General features: G+C 55.2%; 2 protein-coding genes across 9 annotated transcripts; one reads left to right on the top strand and one right to left on the bottom strand.

Moving 5' to 3' along the window:
- Positions 1–214: 214 nt before the first annotated feature.
- On the top strand, positions 215–3699 carry ZACN (zinc activated ion channel). Its single transcript, XM_004041033.5, has 9 exons — positions 215–394; positions 472–596; positions 735–779; positions 921–1027; positions 1287–1456; positions 2310–2434; positions 2575–2785; positions 2910–3077; positions 3509–3699. Exons 1-9 carry the CDS (start codon positions 298–300, stop codon positions 3697–3699), a joined length of 1239 nt encoding a protein of 412 aa, XP_004041081.3. The 5' UTR covers positions 215–297.
- EXOC7 (exocyst complex component 7) lies at positions 2048–25662 on the bottom strand. 8 transcript variants are annotated; one of them, XM_019027069.3, is made up of 21 exons: positions 24699–25662; positions 24427–24492; positions 22751–22935; positions 22343–22448; positions 18868–19090; positions 15475–15642; positions 12199–12291; positions 11385–11453; positions 10231–10376; positions 9828–9980; positions 9521–9619; positions 9116–9178; positions 8704–8770; positions 7909–7947; positions 7135–7200; positions 6732–6852; positions 6369–6464; positions 5571–5634; positions 5302–5343; positions 5060–5193; positions 2048–4804 (listed from the first exon to the last, which is right to left on the bottom strand). In XM_019027069.3, the coding sequence occupies exons 1-21, from the start codon at positions 24756–24758 to the stop codon at positions 4702–4704; spliced, it is 2163 nt and encodes a 720-aa protein (XP_018882614.3). In that variant the 5' UTR covers positions 24759–25662; the 3' UTR covers positions 2048–4701. The 8 variants fall into 8 exon arrangements, with proteins under 8 accessions (XP_018882614.3, XP_018882615.3, XP_018882616.3 ...); XM_019027070.3 differs by lacking the exon at positions 7909–7947; XM_019027071.3 differs by lacking the exon at positions 11385–11453.
- Between the last annotated feature and the right edge of the window lie 467 nt (positions 25663–26129).

Here is a 26129-nt window from a genome sequence, read left to right as displayed (position 1 = left end):
TAGAGGTCCTACGCGTGCCAGGTCCCCCTGGGCAGGAATTGAGAGTCTCAACGGGTTCCAGGTGGTGGAAATGGAGCGGGACAGGGACACCAAGGCAGGTGCAGTGTGGGCGGGGCTGGGTCCTGGGCTTTATCTTCGAGCGTTTGCGGAACTGGGGCAGGGGCTGCCAAGTCCACGGCCCCAGAGTCCTTGCCCAGAGCAGCTGCCTCTGGCTAATTGCTCAGCTGCCAGAGAAGTGACTGGAACAGAGGTTGTAGCTTAGGCACCGCTGCTCCCTCCAGTCCCTCCGTGCAGCCGATGATGGCCCTATGGCCCCTGCTCCATCTCACCTTCCTGGGGTTCAGCATTACCTTGCCGTTGGTCCACGGGCAGGGCTTCCAAGGGACAGCAGCCAGTAGGTGGAGGGCAAGGTCATAAGCTTTGGGATTTGGGCCCTAGGGCACCTGAGTGACCTTGACTTTTCTCTCTCAGTCTGGCCATCCCTCTTCAACGTCAACTTGTCCAAGAAGGTTCAGGAAAGCATCCAGATCCCGAACAATGGGAGTGCGCCCCTGCTCGTGGATGTGCAGGTGTTTGTCTCCAACGTGTTTAATGTGGTAAGTGCCTCTAGGCCAAGGGCCCCAAGTGCTGAGCTGGGCAGGGAACAGGACTCAGCCCTGGATAGTGCTGGGGTCTCCTGCTGCGTTCTTTCAACACAGCGCTCACCCTGAGGTGATGCATTGCCCTTCCCCCAGGACATCCTGCGATACACAATGTCCTCCATGCTGCTGCTTAGGCTGGTGAGCTCCTATGCCTGGGGAGGTGGGATGGGAAAGCCCAGCTGAGTCCAGCTCAGAACTACCAGTTTTCATCAACATGCTGAGCTTAGGGGCATGGATATGTGGAGAGCGGGAGCCTCAGTGGTGCCCTTGTGTCCCCAGTCCTGGCTGGACACTCGCCTGGCCTGGAACACTAGTGCACACCCGCGGCACGCCATCACGCTGCCCTGGGAGTCTCTCTGGACACCAAGGCTCACCATCCTGGAGGCGTAAGTGAGACAGTTCCTGTCCCAGGAATCTGCCGTGCATAGCCCTCCTTTTCCCCCTCTACAACCTAGAGGCTGTCTGAGTGAATATGCCCCTCCTGGCGGTCCCCGCCGGACTAGCAGTGCACCTCCACTGCCTCGAATTCCCCTCCCACTGCCAGAAGTCTGAAAGCAGCTGGGGTTGGGGGTGGGATGCCAGGGTCTCCCCCCAGCCCCGTCCAAGAAGGGGCTGGGGCTCTGGCTGTGGTGCCTTTCCCCACAGGCTCTGGGTGGACTGGAGGGACCAGAGCCCCCAGGCTCGAGTAGACCAGGACGGCCACGTGAAGCTCAACCTGGCCCTCACCATGGAGACCAACTGCAACTTTGAGCTCCTCCACTTCCCCCGGGACCACAGCAACTGCAGCCTCAGCTTCTACGCTCTCAGCAACACGGGTGCTGACAGGGCAGGGGCTGCAGGGTTGGGGAGGGGAGGAGGAAGGTGGGGGAGGGGAACTCCCAGGTCTGTGGTGCAGGGGCAGGGTGCGGGGCAAGGGGAAGCGGCAAAGGCAGACAGAAGGCGAACTCCCAGGTCTGTGTTTAGAGCAGTCTACCCCAGGCTTAGGCGGGCAGCACCTGCTCTCCCACTGGGCCCCCCACTCGAGTGACAGCCCATCTCTGTGCTCAGCGGTAGCCTCAGGGCCCCTCTCTAGGGTGACAGACTCAAAGATTCGCAGCAGCTCTGCAATCCCAGAGGTCTGAGCACATCAGTCTTCTGTCCTCCCCAGAGCAACTGCCCTCCACAGCTATGGCGACTGCAGTGGCTCGGCCCCTTGCAGCAAGGCCAGAGGCTCAGGTTGCCGTGGCCTCACTCCTGGAAACCACCTGAAGGTGCAGCCACCCTGTATAAACCCATCAGGTGACATCTAACTTGGCAGAGAAGTCCTACCCTTCCCTCCATGAGAGATGACAGTGGTAGCCCTGGGGATCCTGCTTCAGCTGTGAAATGATAGACTGACGAGCCTGTGACCACTTCTCCCTCCATCATGAAGTGGTGCAAAGTACATTTATTTTTACAATGAAAGCTCATCTATGAATCTGATAAAGGCCTTCCTTTAACTGGAGACAATTTGGGATGTTGCAAAACAAGGTTTGGGAAGCCCTTCTATGGATCGGTTTTGTCTCCAAGTCTGTCCCTGCCAAAAGCTATCAAAAGTCTCCGTCACCCTTGGGCTCCAGTCTGCTACCCCCAGACTTGGCAGCTGGGATCTCTCCTTCCTGGTTCATAGTTCTCATTCCCACCCCTCAGCGATGGAGTTAGAGTTCCAGGCCCACGTGGTGAACGAGATTGTGAGTGTCAAGAGGGAATACGTAGTTTATGATCTGAAGACCCAAGTCCCACCCCAGCAGCTGGTGCCCTGCTTCCAGGTGACGGTGAGTCAAGTCGGGAGGAGGCCAACAGAGGGCTGCTGGAGGCGGGTGGGAGTGAGGATGCACGGCCACAGGCCAGGCCCCATGCCCCCGATGCCCACCTCCTTCCCCCCCCGGGAAGGCCCTGACTTTTCCCCTTCCAGCTGAGGCTGAAGAACACGGCGCTCAAGTCCATCATCGCTCTCTTGGTGCCTGCAGAGGCACTGCTGTTGGCTGACGTGTGCGGGGGGTTGCTGCCCCTCCGGGCCATTGAGCGCATAGGCTACAAGGTGACATTGCTGCTGAGTTACCTCGTCCTCCACTCCTCCCTGGTGCAGGCCCTGCCCAGCTCCTCCTCCTGCAACCCACTGCTCAGTAAGCCCTGCTCCCTTACCCAGCCTGCCCTGTTTCTCCCCGGTCACCCACTGGTGCTCAGCTCGCTGGGCACCAGAGACACGGACTGGCCCCTGAGCATCTCCCCGTGCCCTGCCTCCCCCAGTTTACTACTTCACCATCCTGCTGCTGCTGCTCTTCCTCAGCACCATAGAGACTGTGCTGCTGGCTGGGCTGCTGGCCCGGGGCAACCTTGGGGCCAAGAGCGGCCCCAGCCCAGCCCTGAGAGGGGAACAGCGAGAGCACGGCAACCCAGGGCCTCATCCTGCTGAAGGTGGGCAGGGGCTGGGGCCCCTTTCTGGGGCTGGGGGGTAAGGAGTGAGGCCTAGGTGCACACCTAGGGCTGAGGTGAGGGCACGGAGGTCCAGGTGTGTGTAGAGCCTCCTTGCATCCACCCTGCTGGCTCTCCTGTCCCTGGTCTCCACCATGTCCTCCTCCCTTAGAAGAAACAGGTCTGGGGCAGGGAGCAAGCTTAGCCTTCCTGAAGTCCTAGGTGACCTCAATCCCCTGATAACCCATGCCTTGCACAGCCTAAGAGGGTGTTTCTTCAATGAAGATGGCCTGAAATGGGCCAGACCCAAATTTTCATCAGCTGAGAATCTAAGAAAGGAAGCGATACAGGCTGATGACCCCTGGGGTTCGCTCTTCCGCTCATGTTGAGGGGACCTTGAAGAACAGCTCCTTTCCCTGTATCTCTCCCCACAGAGCCCCCCAGAGGAGTAAAGGGGTCACAGAGAAGCTGGCCTGAGACTGCTGACCGCATCTTCTTCCTTGTGTATGTGGCTGGGGTGTTGTGCAGCCAGTTCGTCTTTGCAGGAATCTGGATGTGGGCAGCGTGCAAGTCTGACGCAGCCCCTGGAGAGGCTGCACCCCACGGCAGGCGGCCTAGACTGTAAAGGGGCAGGGCCTGGGCTGCACACCTTAGGATGAAGTTTGCTTTCCCATGGCTGGGGGCGGGCCATGACAGGGTCTCTGGATTAAGCCACACTGAGCTCTCCCTCCGCTAGCACACAAGCACAGAGTGTGAAATAAACCCATCTCCAGTGCAAGTGTGCCTCAGGGGTCAGTCTTCAATCTCGTCCTAAATAGGTGGGGCCCTATTTTTTGCTTCCAACCCCCACTTTGCTCCTTAACTTTTCCCCATTGTCCCTGTCTCCCAGCCCACAGGCAGGCAGCCTAATTGCTCCTTCTGCAACCACGACTGCTTGGCCCTGGGCCAAGAGGCACTGAGGCTGGGGACCAGAGACAGGGGCCTGAGGAAGGCTGTAGAGGGTGGGGCGGAACTCCTCCTCCGAACACCTCCTGCAGCGTGCTGGACTCTAGGGAAAATGGCCAGTGAGCCTGCCTCCCCCAGCCACCTAGGGGACTCCTGGGAGGGAAAGGTCCCAGACCTCAGGCCTGTGGGCGGGCGGGAGGGAATGTGTTTTAAGAGAGGGGGTCAGTCCCGACTGCCTTTCCTCCAGGGGCTCTGACTGCTTCTCTGAGCCCTGCCACATCTCTGGGCTGTAGGGGAGTTCTCTGTCCCCACCTCTGACCTAGGCTGGAGGTAGGGCCCTTCTGCCCTGCTGCTCTTGGTACACATGGAGCAGCAGTGGGCACAGGCCTCTGTCTTCCTTCTCTCTTTTCCTGTTTCAGAAGCCATCAGGGTCATAAAAGCCAAGGTGTGAAGGGACCCCAGGCTTCCGGGAGAGTGCTGGTTCGGCTGGGAACACGGGCTGTGGGGAAAAAGTGGAAACCAGGACTAGAGGGCTCAGGGACACGGCTCCTGGATGGGGTGGTGGAGACAGGTCTCTGTCCCAAAGGACTTCAAGCTCACCCAGCCCAGAGGCAAGTTAACATTGGTTTATCTGTCCAATGACACGCCAGTCTGGTGGAACCAGGCAGGGCTAGCAGCAGGCTCAGGCAGAGGTGTCGAAAAGGCGATCGATCATGTCGCCCACCTGCTCCACCCCGTACTTGATGTACTTCTCCGGGTTCTTGGTGAAGGGCACGCTGCCAAACCTGAAGGGGCACTGTGGTCAGGGGACAGGGAGGGCCGACCCCTCCCCAGCTCCACCCTCAGCCTAAGGCACTCCTGATAGTCTTAGAAGGGGTGGCCCTGAGTGATTCCCTGTCTGGCCCCGCCCCAAAGCCCAGGTCGCTGGATCTGCTGCCTAAATCCACCACCCTTCTCCTTTTTCCCTTGAGGAAGAGGAGCTTGAAGAGGCCCACTGGGGCTGTGGGCAGCACAGGCTGGGAGGGGAATGGAGGGCTCACTTCTGTAGAAAGGCCCCGTAGGTCTCCTTGACAATGGTCTTCTGGGCCTGGCGAATCCTGTCCCTCTGCTCTGTGTCTGGAATAGCCCAGGCCTTCTGGATTTTGCACAGTTCTTCGAGGCCATCATTGAAGCCCTGGCCACCAAAAAGGTGAAAAAGGAAGGCACCCAGAGACAAACATTTTGGGTCTGTGTTGCCTCAACAGCAGCAGCAAGCAGTGGAGGGGAGAGGACCCCGACTCACCTTAAAACGCTCCTTGATAATCTGCCGCTCCTTGTCCCGGAGCTGGGAAGCCAGGAGAGATGGCAGAGAAAGCTCACTTCAGAGCAGAGCGGCCTGCCCCCACTCTTCCCCAAACACCCTTGGTCTGGGCCTGTCTCCTGTGTCCTGATGGCCACATGCATCCTTTGCTCTCTGATCCCAGAGGGATGCTTGTCCACTTTTTCCCAGAGACACGACAAAAAGTATCCCGTCTGCCAGACACCCCTTCCCAGCCCAGGTCTTGAGCCCACCTTGACTCCCGGCTGGAACACAGGTAGATTCTTCTCTGCGATGTAATCAGTCACCTTTAACCAGCTGCCAGACAGAAAGAGAAGCATGAGGGCAGAGGGGTGGCCTGCCTCAGTGGCCTGGCTTGTTTCGTTTGCTAAATCTCTGGATCTACTTGGCGGGTGGTGGTAGGAAGGGATGTGGGTCACAACTAAGCAAACAACAGGTTTTCTTCCTGGGAAGAGAAAATCTTTAAACTGGTCACTTTTTGAGATAACATTAGGAAACACTTGAGTGTTCAATAAATTGGACAAATACTATCAACTATACTTCACATCGATATCGTGGCAAACTAAGATGGAGAAACAGATGAGAAAGAAAGGAGTGGAGGGCAGATAAATGAGAAGGAAGAGGTAGACACATTCAAAGGGAAGAAACAAAGCCAGGAAGAAAGAGGACCAGAGAAGCAGCAGGATCCTCACAGAGCAAGGCTCAGCCACGTTCAAGTGCTCTCGCGACCTTGCTCTTCTCCTAGGTAAACATTACCCACGTCCCTGAGAGCCAGCTCTTCAATCATTCTTAGCCTTGACACTTGGCAGACTCCCCTCTAAACTGGCCATAGTGGGCCCCTAGGAGCAGGTAGTGGTAGAGGAGGGGGCTTCTCTCTCCACCCCGTGAGTTTGATTACAAACCAAGTGGAGGATTAGGGTCCAGAGGACAGGAGTTCCCCGTGACCGACCCTGTGTCCTGAGGTGCTGAGAAGGAAGAGTGCGTGGTGGCACAGGGGCCCATGCAGGAGCAGGGTGGGCCCAGCCTCTCACCTGCGCTGGTAGGTCTGGATCTGCTGCTCAATATGCTCCCGGTAGGAGCGCTCAGCAGTCTTCTGTGTCACTGCCACCAGCTGGATCAGTTCAGACCTGGGTCGGGGTAGGGGACAGAGGAGAGGAGGACAGGATTGGCTCCTCAGGCCCAAAGGCTGCGGCAATGCCGGGAGGGCCTCCCATTGCACCCCAAACTCCACAAGCTCTATGGCATCCCACCTTCCGGGTCCTGGGGTGGAGGAGACTGAAGCACCCCCTCCCCTCTCGTCCATAAGAGAAGGAGCCCAGGGGGGCAGGGGTTGGCACGGCTGCACAGCCGAGGGGAAGGTGAGAGCCGCAGACTCACTCCCGCAGGCCACTTACTTCTCCAGGGACTTGAGGATGTAATTGTAATTGTTGTGCAGGAAGATGGCGCTCAGAGCTGGGTCCTCGTACACCTTGGACTTGCTCAGCAAGTTCAACTGCAGGTTGCCCAGCACTTTACCTGCACAGGGAAAAATGGGGCCACACCCACCATGGCAGTCTGACCCAAACGACCCCACCCCAGGACCCGCGAACGCGCTCCTATCCATCGCTCCTCATCCTGCCTCAGGAGGCCTTAGCCTAACTCCCCTCAGCCTCTGAACTAGAGGTCAGGTTGTGGTTCCAAAGGTCAGATGGCACTTAGGAGAGGGCCCTGGGAATAGCCAGAGAGCACAGACAGAAGGAAGGGAACGGCAGGGCATGCAGGCAGCAGGGCTGCTGATCTGCCCGGGAGAACACTCACAGATATAGGTGCTTAGCAGCCGCTTGCTGAACTCAGAGCTGTAGCTGGTGGCCGAAGAGCTGGTCTCTGTGAGAGGAGAAGTCCTGTTATTGCAGTGGCAGCAGCCAAGACCCTCAACGGCCCTTCCCCCAGGCCATGCAGCAGTCTGAGGGGACACTGAGACAGGCCCTGGGCTTCCTTGGGCAGAGCCGGCCGCCTGCTAAGCCACAGGGTGGCCCCTGCCGCAGGAAGCACCAGCCCTGGAGTTTTTGGAACCCAGAGTTGCCCTCTATGATGGGGTGGAGCTGGCCCATGTCAGCAGAAAAGCTGGCAGGAAAAAAGTGAGATGCCAGCGCCCTGTCCCCTCCTGGCCCCACCCACCCTGGGTGGTTTCTACAAGGCCCCCTTTTTCCTTTTGCCAACAGCAGAGTCTTAGAATGGGCTCCCCACAGCCTCTCCACCTTCTCCCCTACATTCGAACATCCCCTCTACCAGACCCTACTGAACAGACGAAGCTGCGGCCCGCACAGTGTGGAAGGCCGAGTGGGGACAGCAAGGCAGGGAGGCCGGGCGAGCCTGGGGGGTGTATCCAGGGCTCTAGCCTGGGCAGGTGCTGTGGATAAGCTCAGAGACAGAGTGGCCTTCAAGGGAGCAGAGAGAGTTGAGAGCACCCCGAGAAAACTCATGTCCCCTCTGACTCGGGCTCCCCAGTAGGTACTGAGAGTCAGTCCCCAGTGAACCTCACCCACCAAGCTTCAGAGGGACAGGAGGGGGCTGCAGAACCGCACTGCTTACCTCGGGGGTCTAAAGGAATATTGTATGTGTCCCCAAGAACTACGGAGTGAAAGGCAGTGCACACAGAGGGGACAGAGGGAGAGACAAAGGAGGGAGAAAGATGCAAAGTGCAAAAAACAGGTTAGAAACGGCATGTCAACCCGAATCAAGCAGACCTCTCCCCACGACAGCCAAAACACAGATACCAAGACACAGCAGGCGGGACCCTCTGAGGACCAGGGAACACCCTGGAAAGTAGAGAGCTGGAGAACCGCAGGCTGGAGGCTGCCCACGGGCTCCTTGCCCCCAAAATGGGATGGGAGGAGAGGGCCCAGGGACCTCAGTGCTTGGAATGACCCAGAAAGGTGCTCTTGCTTACAGGCCGACCCCCTGAGCTCCAGTCCCAGGGCAGGGCCAGCAGGAAGACACCCAGCGGGCCCTGAGACACTTGCTACCCTCTGAAGGCCAGCTGAGCGAGCCTGATTAGGAGAGCAGGCAGACACAAGAGAAGGATTCGGGAGGGGGGCAGGGGCAGAAAGGACACCTTCCAACCAGCCAGCACTGCTCCCAGAGTGAGGACACTGCTTCCAGGGCGAGGACGGTCAAAGGGGCTGAGGGAGGGGCCGGAGGTCCAGTGTCTGGTCTTGAAAGGTGCAGGCAAACCTTGCCCTCCTGATGCTCAGCCCCAGGGACCCTCTGCTGAGCACACCTCAACCCAGACTGGAGATACCTCCTCACTGCTACCTGGCCTCTAACCCCATGTCTCCAGGCAAGCAGGCGAGTGGGGCAGGGGGCCCAACTGGGAGGTACCAGTACCTTGGGAGGCCAGCATGGCACCTGCCGTCTCCTGGAAGTCCAAAAGCTGCTGCAGGAAGAGGATGGCCTGGGTGGGAAGAAAACGGTGCAGAAGGGCAAGTGGCAGGCCCGGCCGACGGCCTCCCACAGCGACCCCTCTGAGTGCCCAGGGCCAGCCCAGGGCTGGGATCCACCCAGTGAAGAGTGTGGCTGGAAACTTCATTTTCACTCTAGCCTGCCAGGAAAGGCCCTGTCTGCTAGAGACACTAAGCATGTCACTGTCCATCCTGCCACCCAGGACTGCTCACGAAGGTGCGAGTGGCTCTGGGCCAGGCTGAGTCCCTTCCACCAGTACTCTGCCTGGCCCTGGGCCTGGGCCTGGGCCTGGGCCCTCCTTCCTCCCCTCTCCCTGGTGTCCTCAGGCAGCACCCACATTGCTGGTGAGCTCGTGCACGGTGCCGTCCTTCGGCATGTTGTACTCCTTGTCCGGGTCATTCTGTGGAAAAACAGCCTCTGGTTCCCTGAAGCAGCCCCCAGCCCACCCCACGCCCCCGTGCACCTGCTCATGGTGCCGCCTCCTGGCAGACGGGTGCTAGGACACCTCTCAGGCACAAAGGCTGAGCCAGGCTGGACCAAGGGGGAGAGGCCCTTCCCACTTCAGAGGGCTTGGAGGCCCCAGGAAGGAAAGGAAGGCACATGGGTGCTGACAGGCCAGTGGCGCAGCTGGCTACCCCTGGGACAACGCACCCTCTTGGAGGCCTGCTCTGAGAGTCCCCCAGGACCAGGTCACTGTGGTGCTGGGCCAGGAGGGAGGGAGAAAGGGGAGGACAGCAGGGACCTTGATGTTGTCTGCGAAGTCCTCCAGCGCTTTGGCACCAATGGTCTCCATGGAGGTGATGAGGCCAGGCAGCTTGTTCTTGGTGCTGGCAGCCGTGCCCTGAGGAAGCACAAGGGAGCCCCCAGCTCACCTCCAGTCGCTCTGTGAGCATCTCACTCACCCAGGGCCCTTCCTAAGCTGCTTCCATGCACCCTCAGAGCAGAAGTGTGGGACAGAGAATGGGGTTCTCCCAGGGAGGGATGGGGCGGCCACATCCAGCAGCACGATGCCTCCTGGCTGTGTTTTTGAGGGCCCCTCGCCCACATACCTGGAGCACCTGGTCAAACTCAGGCTTGGTCTGCTTGAGGTGCCGCAGGATGGGGAAGACGGTGAGCACTGTGGAGAAGTCGTGTCGCACGATGGCCTTCCGGGCAGCAGACACGATGTTCTCCCCTTCAAGCATCAGCCCATCCAGGGCATCCTGAGGGGGCAGGGAGACAGTTCAGGGAAGGGTGGGGCGGTGGGAGCTAGTTCTGGGCTAGTGGGGGATCCTTGCAGTGTGTAGGGGGGCCAGTGTGCAGGAAGAGGGGTGATGGGAGGTGGTGAGCGTCCACCCAGGACCGGTCCCCAGGGCACGAGGTGGTGGTGGTGGGTGGAGTTCAGGGCTGCAAGAGTCTGTTGTGACAGCTCTTGCTGGGGCTGGCTGCAGACCCCCCGGGGCGGGGCGGGACCTGTATCAGGGAGTCGAAGGTCTTCTTCTGGTGGTGCTCGGGGATGATGTCGGCCAGCAGCTGGTACTCGCTCTGCGCCAGCTTGACGAAGGCACTGACACAGTGGATGTAGGCATCGGTCTCCACGTCCAGCATGTCATCTCTCCCTGGGGGATGGCACAACTCTTGAGCTGCTGGTCTGGGGCCAGCCACACTCCTGGCTGGGGGCGGCGTGGGTCCCCCAGCTCCTGGCCTGTACCCCACACTGGCAGAGGATGGGGAAGAGGCTGACTGTTCTGGCAGAAAGCTGCAAGGGAGCAAGCAGGCCCCGCCAGGTTCGAGGGGAACAAAAGGAGCTGAGCCCAGCCTTTGTTCTGGCTTCATTCTCGGCTCTGTGCAGACAGTGGGATCAGACACCAGAGGCAGGAGAGTGACGGACGGAAGGATAAGGAGGGAAGACTCCTGAATCAGCGTCCTGGATAAGGCGGTTTGACCCCAGGACTGAGCATTCTGAGTTGTACCTGAAAGAGGGCAGCCCAGGGTGGGCAGGTGGCTGTGCCACCTCAAGGAGGCTGGCACTGGGGTCATCCATGTGGGCAAATGCGGGGCCTGTGAAGGAAGTGACCAGCCCAGTCAGGGCTTCTGGAACATCTAAGAGGGTGGTTGGCTGCAGCTTCTGAGGCTGGCTGGCATGGGGTCAAAATCTAAGAGGCTGGTAAGTCCCAGAGAGGAGGGGTTGCCAGCTGCCCCAGGAGGAGGCCAGACCCTATTACTGGAGGCCATGGCGGGGGCGCCTGCAGACAAAACCAGCAGCAGAACCGCCTGGTCCTATGTGCCAAGGGATGGGCTCCGAGGGGATCAGAGCTCTGAGTTGTTGCAGGAGGCGGACGTCAGGGCTCCCTGCCCTCAAGGCAGCCACCTTCCCTCTCTGCCTGCTTTCCGAGGAGCAGCGGCTTCTCCCCTTGGCCCAGGCCTGACAGACAGGCACGCACTCCCATCTGGAGAGAGGCAAGGAGACCTAGGCCCAAAAGAGAGAGAGTGGAGAGAGAGGCGCATAGGCCTGGCCCATCCTCAGAGCAGAGTGGGCCCAGCTGGGCCAGGTAGGAGCAGGCCATCCTGGGACCGCTGCGAAGGCAGTGTCAGCAGCTGCCCTCGGGCTGGGCTGCGGTACTCACCGGCCAGCGGCCCGTGCTTGTCGTTCAAGGCCTCGGACAGGTGCTTAACTCGGAAATCATGCTCGTGACCTGGCGAGATGGCGGCCGCACAAACACAAGCAGCGTTTATCCAGGGGCCAGGCAGGCCACCCCTTGGGGTACAGGGAAGAAGCCCTTCATCTCCAGGAGGGGGACGTCAGATGGGGATGGGGAAGGGGGCATCGGAGAGGGCTCTGAGCCCCTCCTCTACCTCAAGCCACCTTGGGAACAGCCGTTTCAAGCCTGACTTCAGTGAGCACCCAGGACCGTCCTTAGCTGCTCATTTCCCCAAGCCTGGAGGCCCAGGGAAAGCGGAGAAGGACCAAGGAGGGGCTGAAGAGCTGACGCTTGGCCCCAGGGGGGTTCCCCACCTCGCTGTATTTGGGGAAAGCCCCAGTTTGCCTGTCCTCTGCTGCACACACTCCCCTTTCTAAAGATGGGAAGGCCGGGAGGCCTCGGCCAGCTGGGGCCTGCCACTGCTGGTCTGAGCGTGAAAGGGCTGCCCCAAGACAAATAACTTTTTCTGAGTTCACACAGGAGACAAGGACAGAGACAGGGAAGGGAGGAGGGAAGCCTCAGGGAGGGCAGAGCTGCCATCAGCCAGAGAGGACCAGGCCGAGGGCTGCGAAACTGTCCCTGCGCCCGCTGAAGCCCGAGTGGCATCGGGGACCTGCCGTTCCCACCCTGCTCCCCTCAGGGTTTCTCCCGAGGCCCTCCTGGGGGAGGCTCTGCCCTGCCAAGTGCGTGGACACACAGTGGAGGAGGAAGGGACAGGAGGGGAACACAGGGTGATTACCTTCCAGAGGAATGAGGTTAGAGCCCCCCTTTTTCCCATCTAGACCATGCTGGGAATACTGTTTCAGAAGGTTCTGAGCCTTACGGATCGTCCCTGTCACCAGAGCCACACAGAGAGGAGATAAGAAGACCTAGGAAATGAGTGAGAGAAAACAGCAGCGGCCCTCCACCTGCCCCCCAGGCCCCGCACCCAGCTCCCCAACAGTGAGCAGGCCCTTCCCTGAGACCACCAGAGACCCTGGGGACAAGGATGAAGGAAAGGAATCATTTCCTTCTCCAAATGGAGCCTTGATTCTACTACTGACCCTCCTTGTTCTGGATTTCAGCTCATTTCTGAAAGGACAGAGGGTAATGAAGATGGACCAAGATCCACCAGGAGAAGTCAAAAATATGGAGTGGTATCATAATCAGAACAGGCGAGGGCTCAGGTCGGAGGAGCCGGTGACAAAGCTCGCACACCCAGAGGGCACAACCAGGGTGGGAGAGCCTGGGGGCACCCCGAAGCCAGCAGGCCCCCAGCCCAGCCCCAAACTCCAGGCAGAGTTCTCCGAGCATGCTCAGTGTTGGGATGTACGCCAAACAGCAGCCAGCAGGAAGCCACCCCGACTGAACTTCCGGGGGAGCGCTGTGCCCAAGGTGGACGGCTCAGAGACCCAGAGGCAGCCTAGCCCCACACCAGAGTTCCCCAAACCACCAAAGCAACAAGAAAAAATCTAAAAGTCAAGAAGGGGTTAACAGAAGCCACCACACAGAGCGCCTGGAGGGTGTGCACGGAAGGAGAGGGCACATGCTCTTGGCATGGGGGAGAAAACAATAGTTAGTATCACAAGTGAAAACAATGAGAACAAAATGGCAGCACCCACAGCCGCCCGGGTCAGCCTCCTTTGTGGGAATGAGACATCTCGGGCCAGAAGACGTCGGGAAATCAACTCGCATCTCAAGTAGACAAGTGCAGCTGCCTTGTTAACAAAATGTATAGGGGCAGAAAGGCACCCGGGATGCCCCCCACCCCCACAGTCTATCTGAGCACAGTGAGGCTGCTGTGTCCTGGCAGCTCCCCAGAAAGCTGAGGGAGAAAGGGGCAGTGTCTGGAGGCTCATTGCTTACACCTGCACCGCACCGCACCGCACGACACAATTAGCTCGTTTTTTTTGTTTGTTTTTTGTTTTTTGTTTTTGAGACAGTCTCACTCTGTCGCCCAGGCTGGAGTACAGTGGCACGACCTTGGCTCACTGCAACCTCTGCCTCCTGGGTTCAAGTGATTCTCCTGCCTCAGCCTCCCAGGTAGCTGGGATTATAGGTGTGCGTCACTACACCCAACTAATTTTTTTTCTATTTTTAGTAGAGACAGGGTTTCACCATGTTGGCCAGGCTGGTCTCGAACTCCTGACCTCAGGTGATCCGCCCGCCTCAGCCTCCCGAAGTGCTAGGATTACAGGCGTGAGCCACCATACTTGGCCCATAATTAGCTCCTAATAACCAAGGCCTGGCTCACATCTGCCTTGCTCATGCTCTCCCCTTCAGCGAGCGCGGCTCACTAATGAGTGAATCTGATTCCTGCCCCACAACCCACCAGGAGCAGACACAGACGCAGGTGCACGCCGGCAGGATGTGGGTCGCGGATGTGGATCTAGCAGCCACCAAACCCGTCAGGCTCCCAATTGCCTCCAGGGATGCTGAGGTTGGTGCTTCACCACCTGGGAGGCCTCCCTGTCCCTCTCCTCAGAAGTGGGAACCGACATCCCCAGAGCCTGACTCCCTAGAGCCTGACATCGGTCCTGAGCCCACCAGTTCCTGACAACTCTGAAACCCCACAGCTGGAGTTTTCCTCTTGTGTCTCTGGCCCAAGGATGGGTGTGGTCCACTGTGAGCCACCTGAGATCAGATCCCTCCTGCCTGAAAGGCCAGGTGGCTGCATGGCCAGCGGGCACTCTTAAGGCAGTGCAAATAGGGCTCTGGGGCTTCTGGGGGACCTGTCAGGGAACCAGGCAGAAGACGAAGCAAGCACAGACTGGCTGGGGCCCAAGCATCCTCGCAGCCTCATAGAGACAGCCACTCCCCACCACATAGAAGGCACAGAGCTGCTCCATCCGCTGTGCAGGCAGCTGCGCCCACAGGCTGGGCTGGCAGTCCCCATTTGCAGCAGGTTTTGGCTGGTGGGCAGGATTTCCACACTGGAGGGAGAAGGCCCCAGGCACCAGCTCCCTAATGCTCTATTCCCTGAGGGCAGCCCCTGCTCTGCCTGTTTCTCCAAACCCTAAACAAAGGCCTGCAGGGGAGCGGGTGCTCTTGTGGAAAAGACACCTCACTCTCTGAGGGGCATGGGCAGGCAGGGACTGGAGAAACCAAGGGTGTAAGTAAGCTCTACCCAAAGCTTGTTGTCATAAGCAGGTGCCACAGGCCACAACTAGGGCATGTGCCCACAGCAGCAGCTGGACAGGGGGCCAGCCTGGGTGGGAGCAGCCCCGGCTTCTCCAGCTTTCTTTTTCAGTGCAATCTCAGCAGCCCCACCCCAGAACATCCCAGCACATCATCGAGCTGCGGGCAGCATCTCTCGGTGGCCAGACACAGCCGGGCTTGCCAAGCTGTGGCTGGCAGAGACACTGTTTACCTGGAGCACAGACTATAAGGGACATGATGCCGGGGAGAAAGAACAGACAGATGACGAGATGTTCACCCAGGACAGCGACACCCACCGGCCCCGGCCTCTCATCATGGTGCCCCTTTCCACAAGTCACTCGCTCGCACTGGAGCCCAAAGCCAGCTTAAGTTCTTCCGAGAGGATGCTCTGGGGTTTCTTTCCTTTCTGGATCAACTGGGAAAGTGAAATTCTCCCCATCCAGCTCTCAGCTACACGTCACTTCAGGTCACCCTGCCTTTCTGGAAGGTGAAGCTTGGAGCACCTATCCCCTCGCTATCCCAGCATCCTGGCTGCAGCAGTGTGCCTGGCCTTCTGACAGGGCGACATGTGTGTGAGGGAGGAGGCCTAGGCAGGGGCTCTGCCTCAGGCGGGATTCACTGAGCACCTGTATTACTCCCCTACTCCAAAGAAGCTGTGTAACCCCCAGGCTCTGCTAGCTGGAAGGAAGAGTCTTGCTCTGGGGGCGCCTCACTGGGTGGGTAGACACTTGCTTTCTGTCCTGTGTACCTACAGTCGGGGTTACCATGACGACAAGCTCTGGAGGGGTCTGACGCTGCGAACGCTAGATTGGACTAAAGCAGTACAGTCCCAGTCAGCCTCTGGCTGTTGCAGAGATGGGCCAGGATGGGGGCTCACCTGGCCGCTTGACTGGCTTCTTGGTAGGTGTGTCTTTCCTCTTGTTGGGGATAGCAGGGGAGTAGGGAACCCCAGATGAAGAACTGCTCTTATGGAAATGCTCCTTCAGTCCTTTGATGGAGCGGTCCAGCTGGCTGGAGCGTATCTGGTAGTAGACGTTCATGAAATCTGAGGAGACACAGAGGGATAGAGGTACGGCTGCCAGGCCCTGTCTCTGCCTTGCAGACCCACCATGTCTACCTGTCAAACCTGTCAACCCTTCTTAGCATCTGCTCCCTGCTCTGGTCACAAGCCACCCATATCTTGTCCCAAATCAGGCAAAGTCTTTCAAAGTCTTTCTTTCTTTTTTTTTGAGATAGGGTCTTGCTCTGTTGCCCAGGCTGCAGTGCAGTGGCACGATGTCAGCTCACTGCAGGCTCGACCTCCTGGGCTCAAGTAATCTGCCCACTTCAGCCTCCCAGAGTGCTGGGATTACAGGCGTGAGTCACCATGCCTGGCCAGGCAGTCGTAAAAGAGAAAAACACCCTCTGATAGAACTGATAATTAGTTGTAAATTGTTTTTTTTTTTGAGACAAGGTCTTACTCTGTCGCCCAGGCTGGAGTGCAGTGGTGTGATCTTGGCTCACCGCAAACGCTGCCTCCCAGGCTCAACCAATTATCTTGCCTCAGACTCTTGAGTAGCTGGGATTACAGGCACGCGCCACTACCACCCAGCTAATTTTTGTATTTTTAGTAGAGATGGGGTTTCACCATGTTGGCCAGGCTGGTTTTGAACTCCTGACCTCAAATGATTCACCAGCCTCAGCCTCCCAAAGTGCTGGGATTACAGGCATGAGCCACCGTGCCCAGCCCTAGTTGTAAGCTTTTTTTTTTTTGAGACAGAGTTTCATTCTTGTCATCCAGGCTGGAATACAATGGCATGATCTTGGCTCACTGCAACCTCTGCCTCCCGGGTTAAAGTGATTCTCCTGCCTCAGCCTCCCAAGTAGCTGGGATTACAGGCATGAGCCATCGCGCCCAGCCCTAGTTGTAAGTTTTAAATAGTACTTTTTTTTAAATAAAAAAACAAAGTTAATATCCAGATTCAACTTGGTAAGGGGTCAAAGAACATGAGCTCTATAGGAAGCAAAAAGACAACAAATGTCAGTGAATGAAAAACACACATCTTTAGCCATTAATAAAGTATAAATTAAAAAAATTAGAGGACTGTGATAGTCCTATCAGATAGCAAAAACAAAAATTAATGAAGAACAAATGGCCATGGAACTGTCGATGAGTCCATCGATTGGCCTGATCTATTTAGAGAGGAGCTAGTGATGGCTAGAAGGTTACAAGTATCTTCAGACACTTACACCTAATCCCTGCACCCTTGAGAATAAACCCTCAAGAACTTCCTCAAAGAAAAAAGCAATCCACAAAGGTATGTCCATTTTGGTACCATTCATCAATGCTGAAAAACAGGAAGAGCTCCTTGCACACATGACTGAGGAAAAGGACATGAAAACTATGGTGGATTTCAGAAGTTCCCAACAAATAGTTTACAAGGAACCCCGACATAAGAAATGAACCAAAACACAGAGGCACGGGCTGAGAGGTCTGGAGGCTGTCCACTGGGCCTCCCTCTCGATCCTAAGGAGCTCCTGAAAATCTTCTGCCGAGCTGTCATCAGCTCACGAGCCACAGTGTGTTCATGTGATCAGATACATCGCGGCCGTGAGACCTGCCGCCACACAGTTCTGGGGGAAGGCAAGCCCGCACTGACAACTTGGTATGTGTACACACAAACAAAGAGAAGAGTTGGAGGGCTAAAAAGCGCAACATTGCCAGGCGAGGTGGCTCATGCCTGCAATCCCAGAACTTACGGAGGCCGAGGCAGGTGGATCACCTGAGGTCAGGAGTTCAAAACCAGCCTTGGCAACATGTTGAAACCCTGTCCCTACCAAAAAATACAAAAATTAGCTGGGCATGGTGGCCGGCACCTGTAACCCCAGCTACTTGGGAGGCTGAGGCAGAATTGCTTGAACCCAGGAGGCAGAGGTTGCAGTGAGCCAATATCATGCCACTGCACTCCAGCCTGGGTGACAGAGCGAGACTCTGTCTCAAAAAAAAAAAAAAAAAAAAAAAGTGCAACACTGAATATCTATTGGAGTTTTTATTTTCTTTCTTCCTTTCTTTTTTTTGAGATGGAGTTTTGCTCTTGTTGCCCAGGTTGGAGCGCAATAGTGTACTCTCGGCTCACTGTAACCTCTCGGGTTCAAGAGATTCTCCTGCCTCAGCCTCAGTAATAGCTGGGATTACAGGCATGCGCCACCACGCCCAGCTAATTTTGTATTTTTAGTAGAGATGGGGTTTCTCTATGTTGGTCAGGCTGGTCTTGAACTTCTGACCTCAGGTGATCCGCCCACCTCAGCCTCCCAAAGTGCTGGGATTACAGGCATGAGCCACTGCACCCGGCCTTCTTTCTTTCTTTTGAGACAAGAGTCTCACTTTGTCACCCAGGCTGGAGTACAGCGGCGTGATCTTAGCTCATTGCAACCTCCACCTCCCAGGCTCAAGTCATTCCCCCCAACCTCAGCCTCCCAAGTAGCTGGCTCTGCAGGCATGCGTCACCACACCCAGCTAATTTTTTTATTTTTTGTAGAGACAGGGTTTTGCCATGTTGGCCAGGTCTCGAACTCCTGAGCTGAAGCGATCCACCCACCTCAGCCTCCCAAACTGTTAGGATTACAGGCATAGCCACAGCACCTGGCATAAATAAACCTTAATAGTGCTCATCTTTGGCTTATGTAATGGAGGCATCAGGGAATGGGAGATGGACTTTTACTTTTCGCCCATGGCTTTGAAAATTTTACAACTAATCAAAAAAGGCAAAGGAACATAAAAATCAAGACAAGAAAAGTTTGAATTTGCCTAGATTCACCACTTGATATACAAGTCATAGAATGGTTGCTTATATTCTTATATTGGTTCCAGTTAAACATCCTTTTATCAAAAAAACCATGACAGGTGGATTAAAGAATAAAGGGGGCCAGGCATTGTGGCTCACATCTGTAATCCCAGCACTTTGGGAGTCTGAGGTGGGCAGATCACCTGAGGTCAGAAGTTCAAGACCAGCCTGGCCAACATAGTGAAACCCCATCTCTACTAACAATACAAAACTTAGCCAGGCATGGTGGCATGCGCCAGTAATCCCAGCTACTCGGGAGGCTGAGGCAGGAGAATCGCTGGAACCCGGGTATGCAGAGGCTGCAGCAAGCCGAGTTGCACCATTGCACTCCAGCATGGGCAACAGAGCAAGACTCCATCTCAAAAAAAAAAAAAAAAAAAAAGAACAAAGGGGAGAAAACTCCCTCTGCCTCTGGTGTGCCATGTGGCCAAGCCAGAATCCCTCACCTTGGTTGCGGCCATATTCCACCAGCCAGCGGGAGATGCGAATGACATCCTGGAGCACGCTCTCGGGCAGGTGCTCCAGGGCCACGTCCTCCTGGGCCTCCAGATCATCGTCACCACTGATCAGATCCAAGATGAGCACGGGCGAGACGACCTTGCTGTGCCGCGTCATCAGGCTGCGAAATTCGGACTCCAGGGCCTCCTTCCCACGCTCAAAGAGCAGTTTCTGCAGAGACAACAGAAGGAAGCGGGTGCCTGCCGCTTCAGTGTTCTGCCAGTCCTGGCCTTCCCCTGCCTGTGCCAGCTCTGTCTTCTTAACTCAGGGCCTCTGCCCTTTTCTGCCCTGATATCTTTTTTTTTTGAGAGGGAGTCTCCCTCTGTCACCAGGCTGGAGTGCAGTGACACAATCTTGGCTCACTGCAACCTCCGACTTCCTGGTTCAAGCAATTCTCCTGCCTCAGCCTCCTGAGTAGCTGGGATTACAGGCACGTGCGACCATGCCCAGATAATTTTTGTATTTTTAGTAGAGACGGGGTTTCACCATGTTGGCAGGATGGTCTTGATCTCCTGACCTCAGGTGATCCACCCGCCTCAGCCTCCCAAAGTGCTGGGATTACAGGCATGAGCCACTGCACCTGGCCTGCCCTGATATCCTTTAACCCAAAGAAGAAACGTTGGGAAGCGGCCTTGGTGACTCCTTTACTTCATGTTCTCTCAAAATTTGTGTTTACAGGTAAAACCCAGGGTTTTACAAGAAGTAGGTGCTTAATAAATACTGGCTGATTGGCCGTGCATGGTGGCTCACGCCTGTAATCCCAGCACTTTGGGAGGCCGAGGTGGGCAGATCACAAGGTCAGGAGATCGAGACCATCCTGGCTAACACGGTGAAACTCCATCTCTACTAAAAATACAAAAAAAAAATTAGCCGGGTGTGGTGGCGGGCGCATGTAGTCCCAGCTACTCGGGAGGCTGAGGCAGGAGAAAGGTGTGAACCCAGGAGGCGGAGCTTGCGGTGAGCCGAGATTGCGTCACTGCACTCCAGCCTGGGCGACAGAGCGAGACTCCGTCTCAAAAAAAAAAAAAAAAGAAATACTGGCTGATTATTTTCTCACTGAACCGTTAATTTGTCTTCTTGTTAGTGGGGGGTTTGCAAAAGAAAATAAATAAATAAATTGAACAATATCAAGTTGAAAACTTTTGTGCTGCAAATGATACCACCAACAAAGTGAGGATAACCCACAGAATGAGAGAAAATATTTGTAAACCACGTATCTGATAAAAGACAGGTATCTCAAACATAAAAGAGAATGAATCTGTCCACACGATGACATATATAAGAGGGTTTATAGCAGCATTATTCACAAGAGACAAAAATTGGAAACAACCCAAGTGTCCATCAAAGGATAAATGGCTAAAGAAAATGTGGTCTGGCTGGGCACGGTGGCTTACGCCTGTAATCCCAGCACTTTGGGAGGCCAAGGCAAGCAGATCACCTGAGGTCAGGAGTTCAAGACCAGCCTGGCCAACATGGTGAAACCCCGTCTCTACTAAAAATACAAAAAATTAGCTCGGTGTGGTGGCAGGCACCTATAATCCCAGCTACTCGGGAGGCTGGGACAGGAGAATCGCTTGAACCCAGGAGGCGGAGGTTGCAGTGAGCCAAGATTGCGCCATTGTACTCCAGCCCGGGCAACAAGAGCATAACTCCATCTCAAAAAACAAAACAAAACAAAAAACCAAAAAAAGAAACTGTGGTCTATCCACAAAAAGGAATATCATATGGCAAGAAAAAGAAATGAAGTACTGATACATGCTATAGCACGGATTGATCTTGAAAGCATCATGCTAAGTGAAAGAGGCCAGTCACAAAAGGCCATGTATTATAAGATACCATTTATATTAGAAATTCAGAATAGGCAAATCCATAAAGACAGAAAATAGATTTGTGATTTCCAGAGGCCAAGTCACCATCTTGCTCTGATGATCTAATGACCCCAAAACTTAAACACAAAAATATAATGAAGGCAGGTACAGTGGGTAATGCCCGTAATCCCTCCCAACACTTTGAGAGGCCAAGGTGGGAGGATCACCTGAGGACAGTAGTTTGATACCAGCCTGAACAACACAGGAGACCTCATCTCTACAAAAAATTTAAAACTTAGCTGGGCATGGTTGCACATGCCTGTGGGCCCAGCTACTTGGAAGGCTGAGGTGGGAGGATTGCCTGAGCCCAGGAGTTCGAGGCTGCAGTAGCTATGGTTGTGCCACTGCAGTCTGGCCTAGATGACAAAGCCAGACCCTGTCTCTTAAGATAATAATGCAAAAAAAAAAAAAAAAAATCACATAGATTCAAGTTCCTAGAGTAGATTCACAGAAACAGAAAGTGGAATGGTGGTTACCAGAAGACAGAGGAAGGGAGAATGGGAAGTTAGTGTTTGATGGGAGTGGAGTTTCACTTGGAGAAGATGAACATATTTGTGGAGATAATGGTGATGGCTACACAACATTGTGAATCTACTTAATGCCACTGTTAACTTAGCGTTAAAATAGCACATTTTGGCCAGGCGCGGTGGCTCACACCTGTAATCCCAGCACCTTGGGAGCTGAGGCGGGCGGATCACCTGAGGTCAGAAGTTTGTGACCAAACTGGCTAACATGATGAAACCCCATTTCTACTAAAACTACAAAAAAAAAAAAAAAAATTAGCCGAGAGTGGTGGCGCACACCTGTAATCCCAGCTACTCAGGAGGCTGAGGCAGGGGAATCGCTTGAACCTGGGAGGCAGAGGTTGCAGTGAGCCGAGATCGTGCCATTGCACTCCAGCTTGGGAAACAAGAGCAAAACTCCATCTCAAAAAAAAAAATTTTATATTATGTATTTTTAACCAAAATAAAGGAACAACAAATGCATATATAAAAATCAAACGTGGCTGGGTGCAATGGCTCACGCCTGTAATCCCAGGCCAAGGCGGGGGATCATCTGAGGTCAGGAGTCTGAGACCAGTCTGGCCAACATGGCGAAACCCCATCTCTACTAAAAATACAAAAATTAGCCAGGTGCGGTGGCGAGTGCCTGTAATCCCAGCTACTTGGGAGGCTGAGGTGGGAGAATCACATGGACCTGGGAGGTAGAGGTTGCAGTGAGCTGAGCACTGTACTCCAGCTTGGGTGACAGAGCGAGACTCTGTCTCAGGAAAAAACAACAACAACAACAGAAAATCAAATGTTAAGTTTATATTTTATATGTAATTTATAATTTAATTTTTATAATACATTAACAAGTTTTATAATAAAGAATTTTTAATAATAAAAAATGTGCAATTCTTGAAGCAGAGATCCTAATGCCTATAGGATGTACTGTGCTATGTCCTTCTGTGTATTCTACTGCATACGTCCTCAAGCTGGCTCCATGTCCCTCATGAGACCAGGGCAGAGACTGATATCCCCAAGCTTCTCACATTATTCTGCGGACCCCTTACCACTTTGTTGAGTTCTGGGCTGTCTGGGCTGTTGTCCTGGAAATACTCCACTGCCTTCTGAATCTTGGCCATGCTTCCCAGGTACTCTTCCAGCCTACCTGTGGGGCTGGGAAAGAAAAGAGCCAGGTCAGGCTGGGGCATGGGGGATGAAGAAGGACTAAGGACACAGTATTTGGGAAGAAGAAAATTAATACAGGGGACTCCAGGCTCAAATATATTCTATCCCCCCACTGCCTTTTAAGGCCTAGGGCTTAAAAGGCATCTTACTGTGTTGTCCAGACTGGTCTTGAACTCCTAGTCTCAAGCGATCCTCCCACCTCAGCCTCCCAAATTGTTGGGATTACAGACCAACCCTCCTGTTGGCCCAGGAGGCATTAGGAATTGACCCTCTGGGCCTCACTCACTCACCCCTCTCTGATGATCTTCTCAGTGTCACTGGCCACATGGTAGTAGCTGATGACATGGTCCAGGCAGGACAGCGTCTTCTCAACATTCTCCTGCAGCCGCTGCAGATTCTCCGTCTGCTTGTGCACAGGGATGATGGAGTTCTCCAGCTTCATAAGGCGGCTCTCAAAGGATGATAAGATAGACACCTGCGGGAGGGAAGCCTCTTGATCTTGGGACTCACAGTGGTCCCAGCACTGCTTCTACACACCCACCTTCGGCATTTCCTGCCTTTTCTCTGGTTTTCTAGACAATAAACTCCACAAGCGAAGGAACAGGGTGTACCTGTTCCCCACTGTATCTTCAGCACCTATCATGTGCCTGGCATATAGTAGGTGGTCTAAGACAAATTGGTTGAAATTTTATTTGAAGGCAAACCAAGCATCAAATTAATTCTTCTTAAAATAATCAGCCCAAGATGGCTTCCCTTCCACCCTTTGAAACCAAATCTCAACTTCTGTTCTCTCTGAAGCATTCCTAAACCGGACTGGAAGTAGTTTCATACAGAGTAGCCTCAAATGCATTGCTGTATCTTCAAAACCCTCTCTAAGGATGAAACTCATTGAATAAGGACTAGAGGCTGGGCGTGATGGTTCATGCCTGTAATCCCCAGAATTTGGGAGGCTGAGGCAGGAGGTTAGCTTGAGACTAGGAGTTCAAGACAAGCCTGGACAACACAGTGAGACCCTGTCTACACACACAGACAGACACACACACACACACACACACACACACAATTAGCAAGGCGTGGTGGTGTGTGCCTACAGTCCCAGCTGCTAGGAGGCCGAGGCAGGAGGACTGCCTGAGCCCAGGAGTTAGAGACTGCAGTGAGCTATAGTCATGCCACTGCACTCTAGCCTGCACAACACAGCCAGACTCTGTCTCTAAAAAAAAAAATTTAAAAATTAAAATTTTTAGAAAAGGACTAGGACTTTATTATTGTGTGACTAAATGCAGATACAAGTTTGTAGTTACTCACTTTGTGCTTTTCCAGTCTCCCCTAGGAATAAAGAAGGAAACTCACTTATTGAGTACCTATTGTATACCAGGCACTGTGCAAGATGCAGTCGCATGCATTAGCGCATATGACCTTCACAGACACACTGGGAGGCTGGCACAGTCTCTGTTTTAGCAGATGAATTCGCTGACACCAGTTACCTATCAGGAGCCGCACATTTAAGCAGAAGGGCAAGGACTAGATCCCAGATCTGCCTGACTTCAGAGCTCTTTCTTTCCCTAAAGTCCTCTGGAGTGAAGGCTGAGTCTTCTCTGCCCTCAGGAATCTCAAAGTGCCAACCTCCTGGGCAGAGAGTCCACTGACAATGACATATGCCCAGTACCTAGCCCAACTGGTCAGACTCACTGAGTGTTTGCAGAAGGAGAGAAGGAAGAATGGCGAGCTTAGACAGAAAGCAGCAAGTCCAGGCCAGTGGGAAGTGCAGCCTCCTCAGTGAGGGTACGGAACATGGGGAGGAGGCTAGGCAGGAGAGATGCCAAACTGTTGCTAGATAAACCCACACACTGCCTCCGTCGCTGCCCATTCCAGAACTCCAGGCCGCAGGAACCGGAACCGCCAGGTCGCAAGGCTCTCCCCCAGGGTCCGGAGGCCTGCCCTCTCCCCCAGCTGCGGGGAGACTCACCATGTTCTTAGTGAGCTGGTCGCTCTTCTCCAGGCTGTCTCGGATGAAGGACAGAGTCTCCTCCTCCTGGGGGCAGGCAAGGGGAGGACATCACCAGAAACCAGAAGCTAAAGGAGACCACTGCGTCCCAACCCCACGGCCTAGCCCCCAACCCCATCTCCTCGCTGGGTGCGCTCCCTCCCACCCCTGCCTCCTCCATGAGTAGACAATCAGGCCCCGCTGTTGGCCCCTTTCCCTCACCTCCTCCCCAGCCTCCCCAGGCCCACGCCCACCTGCTTCAGCTTGTCCTCGATCTCCCGCCGTCGAGCGGATGCCTCCTGTGGGGGAATCATCGCTCCGAACCCCGCGGCTCCCACTCCCCAGTATCTTTCCTCCGCGGGCCCACCGGGCCCCCGTGTCCGTCACACCCACTTCCGCTCTTGGTCCCGCCCTGGGACGCCTGGGCGGAGCCATGTTGGGAGTCACAGGCTGAAGTGCGCCTGCGCGGAGCCCAAGAACGGACCGACGGCCATCTTGAGTGTGGCTGGGAAGAGAAGTGTATTCGGATGCTGCAAGGGACCTCGACGCGGGTTCCTTGCCTCAGCAGAGGTTTTCGATCGGCCTTATGTCCTGCGGCTGGCAGGACACTTAGAGCTCACTTGCTGTTTTCGTTGAAAGACCGACCCTTTTGATAAAGACTGCTGGGGAAGGCGACGAATTCCTTTCCCCAGGTCGCATTCTGTGGGCAGGCACCAAGGCCAATTGCGTTCCCCACAAAGCCCCGCACGGAGCAGGTGACACAGTAGATACCTAACGTGTGTCCATGTAATGAACCAGGGGCTTGTGTACTTGTTTCCGCCTTCTACCCTGCATTACGCAAAAACGTATCCTGTGGGCTGGCGGGGCTGTTCCGGAGCTCCAGGCCCAGACCCAGCGTCCAACTGCAACTCCAGGGGATGGGGTGGGGGGCGCCCCTGGATCAACTTCCCTGCGGGGCTGGATGTTGTGGTTGCAGACCCAGCTCCTGCAAAACCTCGAGTTACTCCTTCCTCTAACCCGTCCCTGCCCACCCTGCCTCTGGCCCCCAGCCTTGAGAAAGGACAAGGCCGACCAGCTTGGTTCAGTCCTTCTGTGGCCTCAGTGTCCAGACACCCGGAAGATAGACAAGGAGGCATGTGCTGGTAGATGAGAAGGTTTGGGGCGGGGAGGGGGGACACCAAGCTTTTCTTTTCTTTTCTTTTGAGAGGGAGTCTCACTCTGTCGCCCAGGCTGGAGTGCAAGTGGCACGATCTTGGCTCATTGCAGTCTCTGCCTCCCGGGTTCAAGTGATTCTCGTGCCTCAGCGTCCCGAGTAGCTGGGATTCCAGGTGGCTGCCAACACGCCCGGCTAATTGTTTTGTATTATTAGTAGAGACAGGGTTTCGCCATGTTGCCCAGGCTAGTCTCGAACTCGTGACCTCAAGTGATCCACCCGCCTCGGCCTTCCAAAGTCCTGAGATTACAGGCGTGAGCCCCTGCTCCCGGCCTAAGGAGAGAAGGAAGAACCCAAGCTCTAGGGTTCCCAAGCGCTCACTCCACCCGTAGTCACCCAAAGAGGAGGAGGAGGAGGAAATGGGTGCACAGAGCCTGGAGAGGGATGGGCAGCCTTCCCTCAGGCAAGAGGACAATTTCAACCCTGTTGTAGGTGGGGGAGATAAAAGGCTGATTCCTGTGTCAGGAAATAC

Source organism: Gorilla gorilla, chromosome 4, assembly GCF_029281585.2.
Source record: "Gorilla gorilla gorilla isolate KB3781 chromosome 4, NHGRI_mGorGor1-v2.1_pri, whole genome shotgun sequence".
Classification (NCBI taxonomy): domain Eukaryota; kingdom Metazoa; phylum Chordata; class Mammalia; order Primates; family Hominidae; genus Gorilla; species Gorilla gorilla.
Note: the sequence above shows the minus strand (reverse complement) of the source record. Positions and strands in the feature narration are given on the sequence as shown.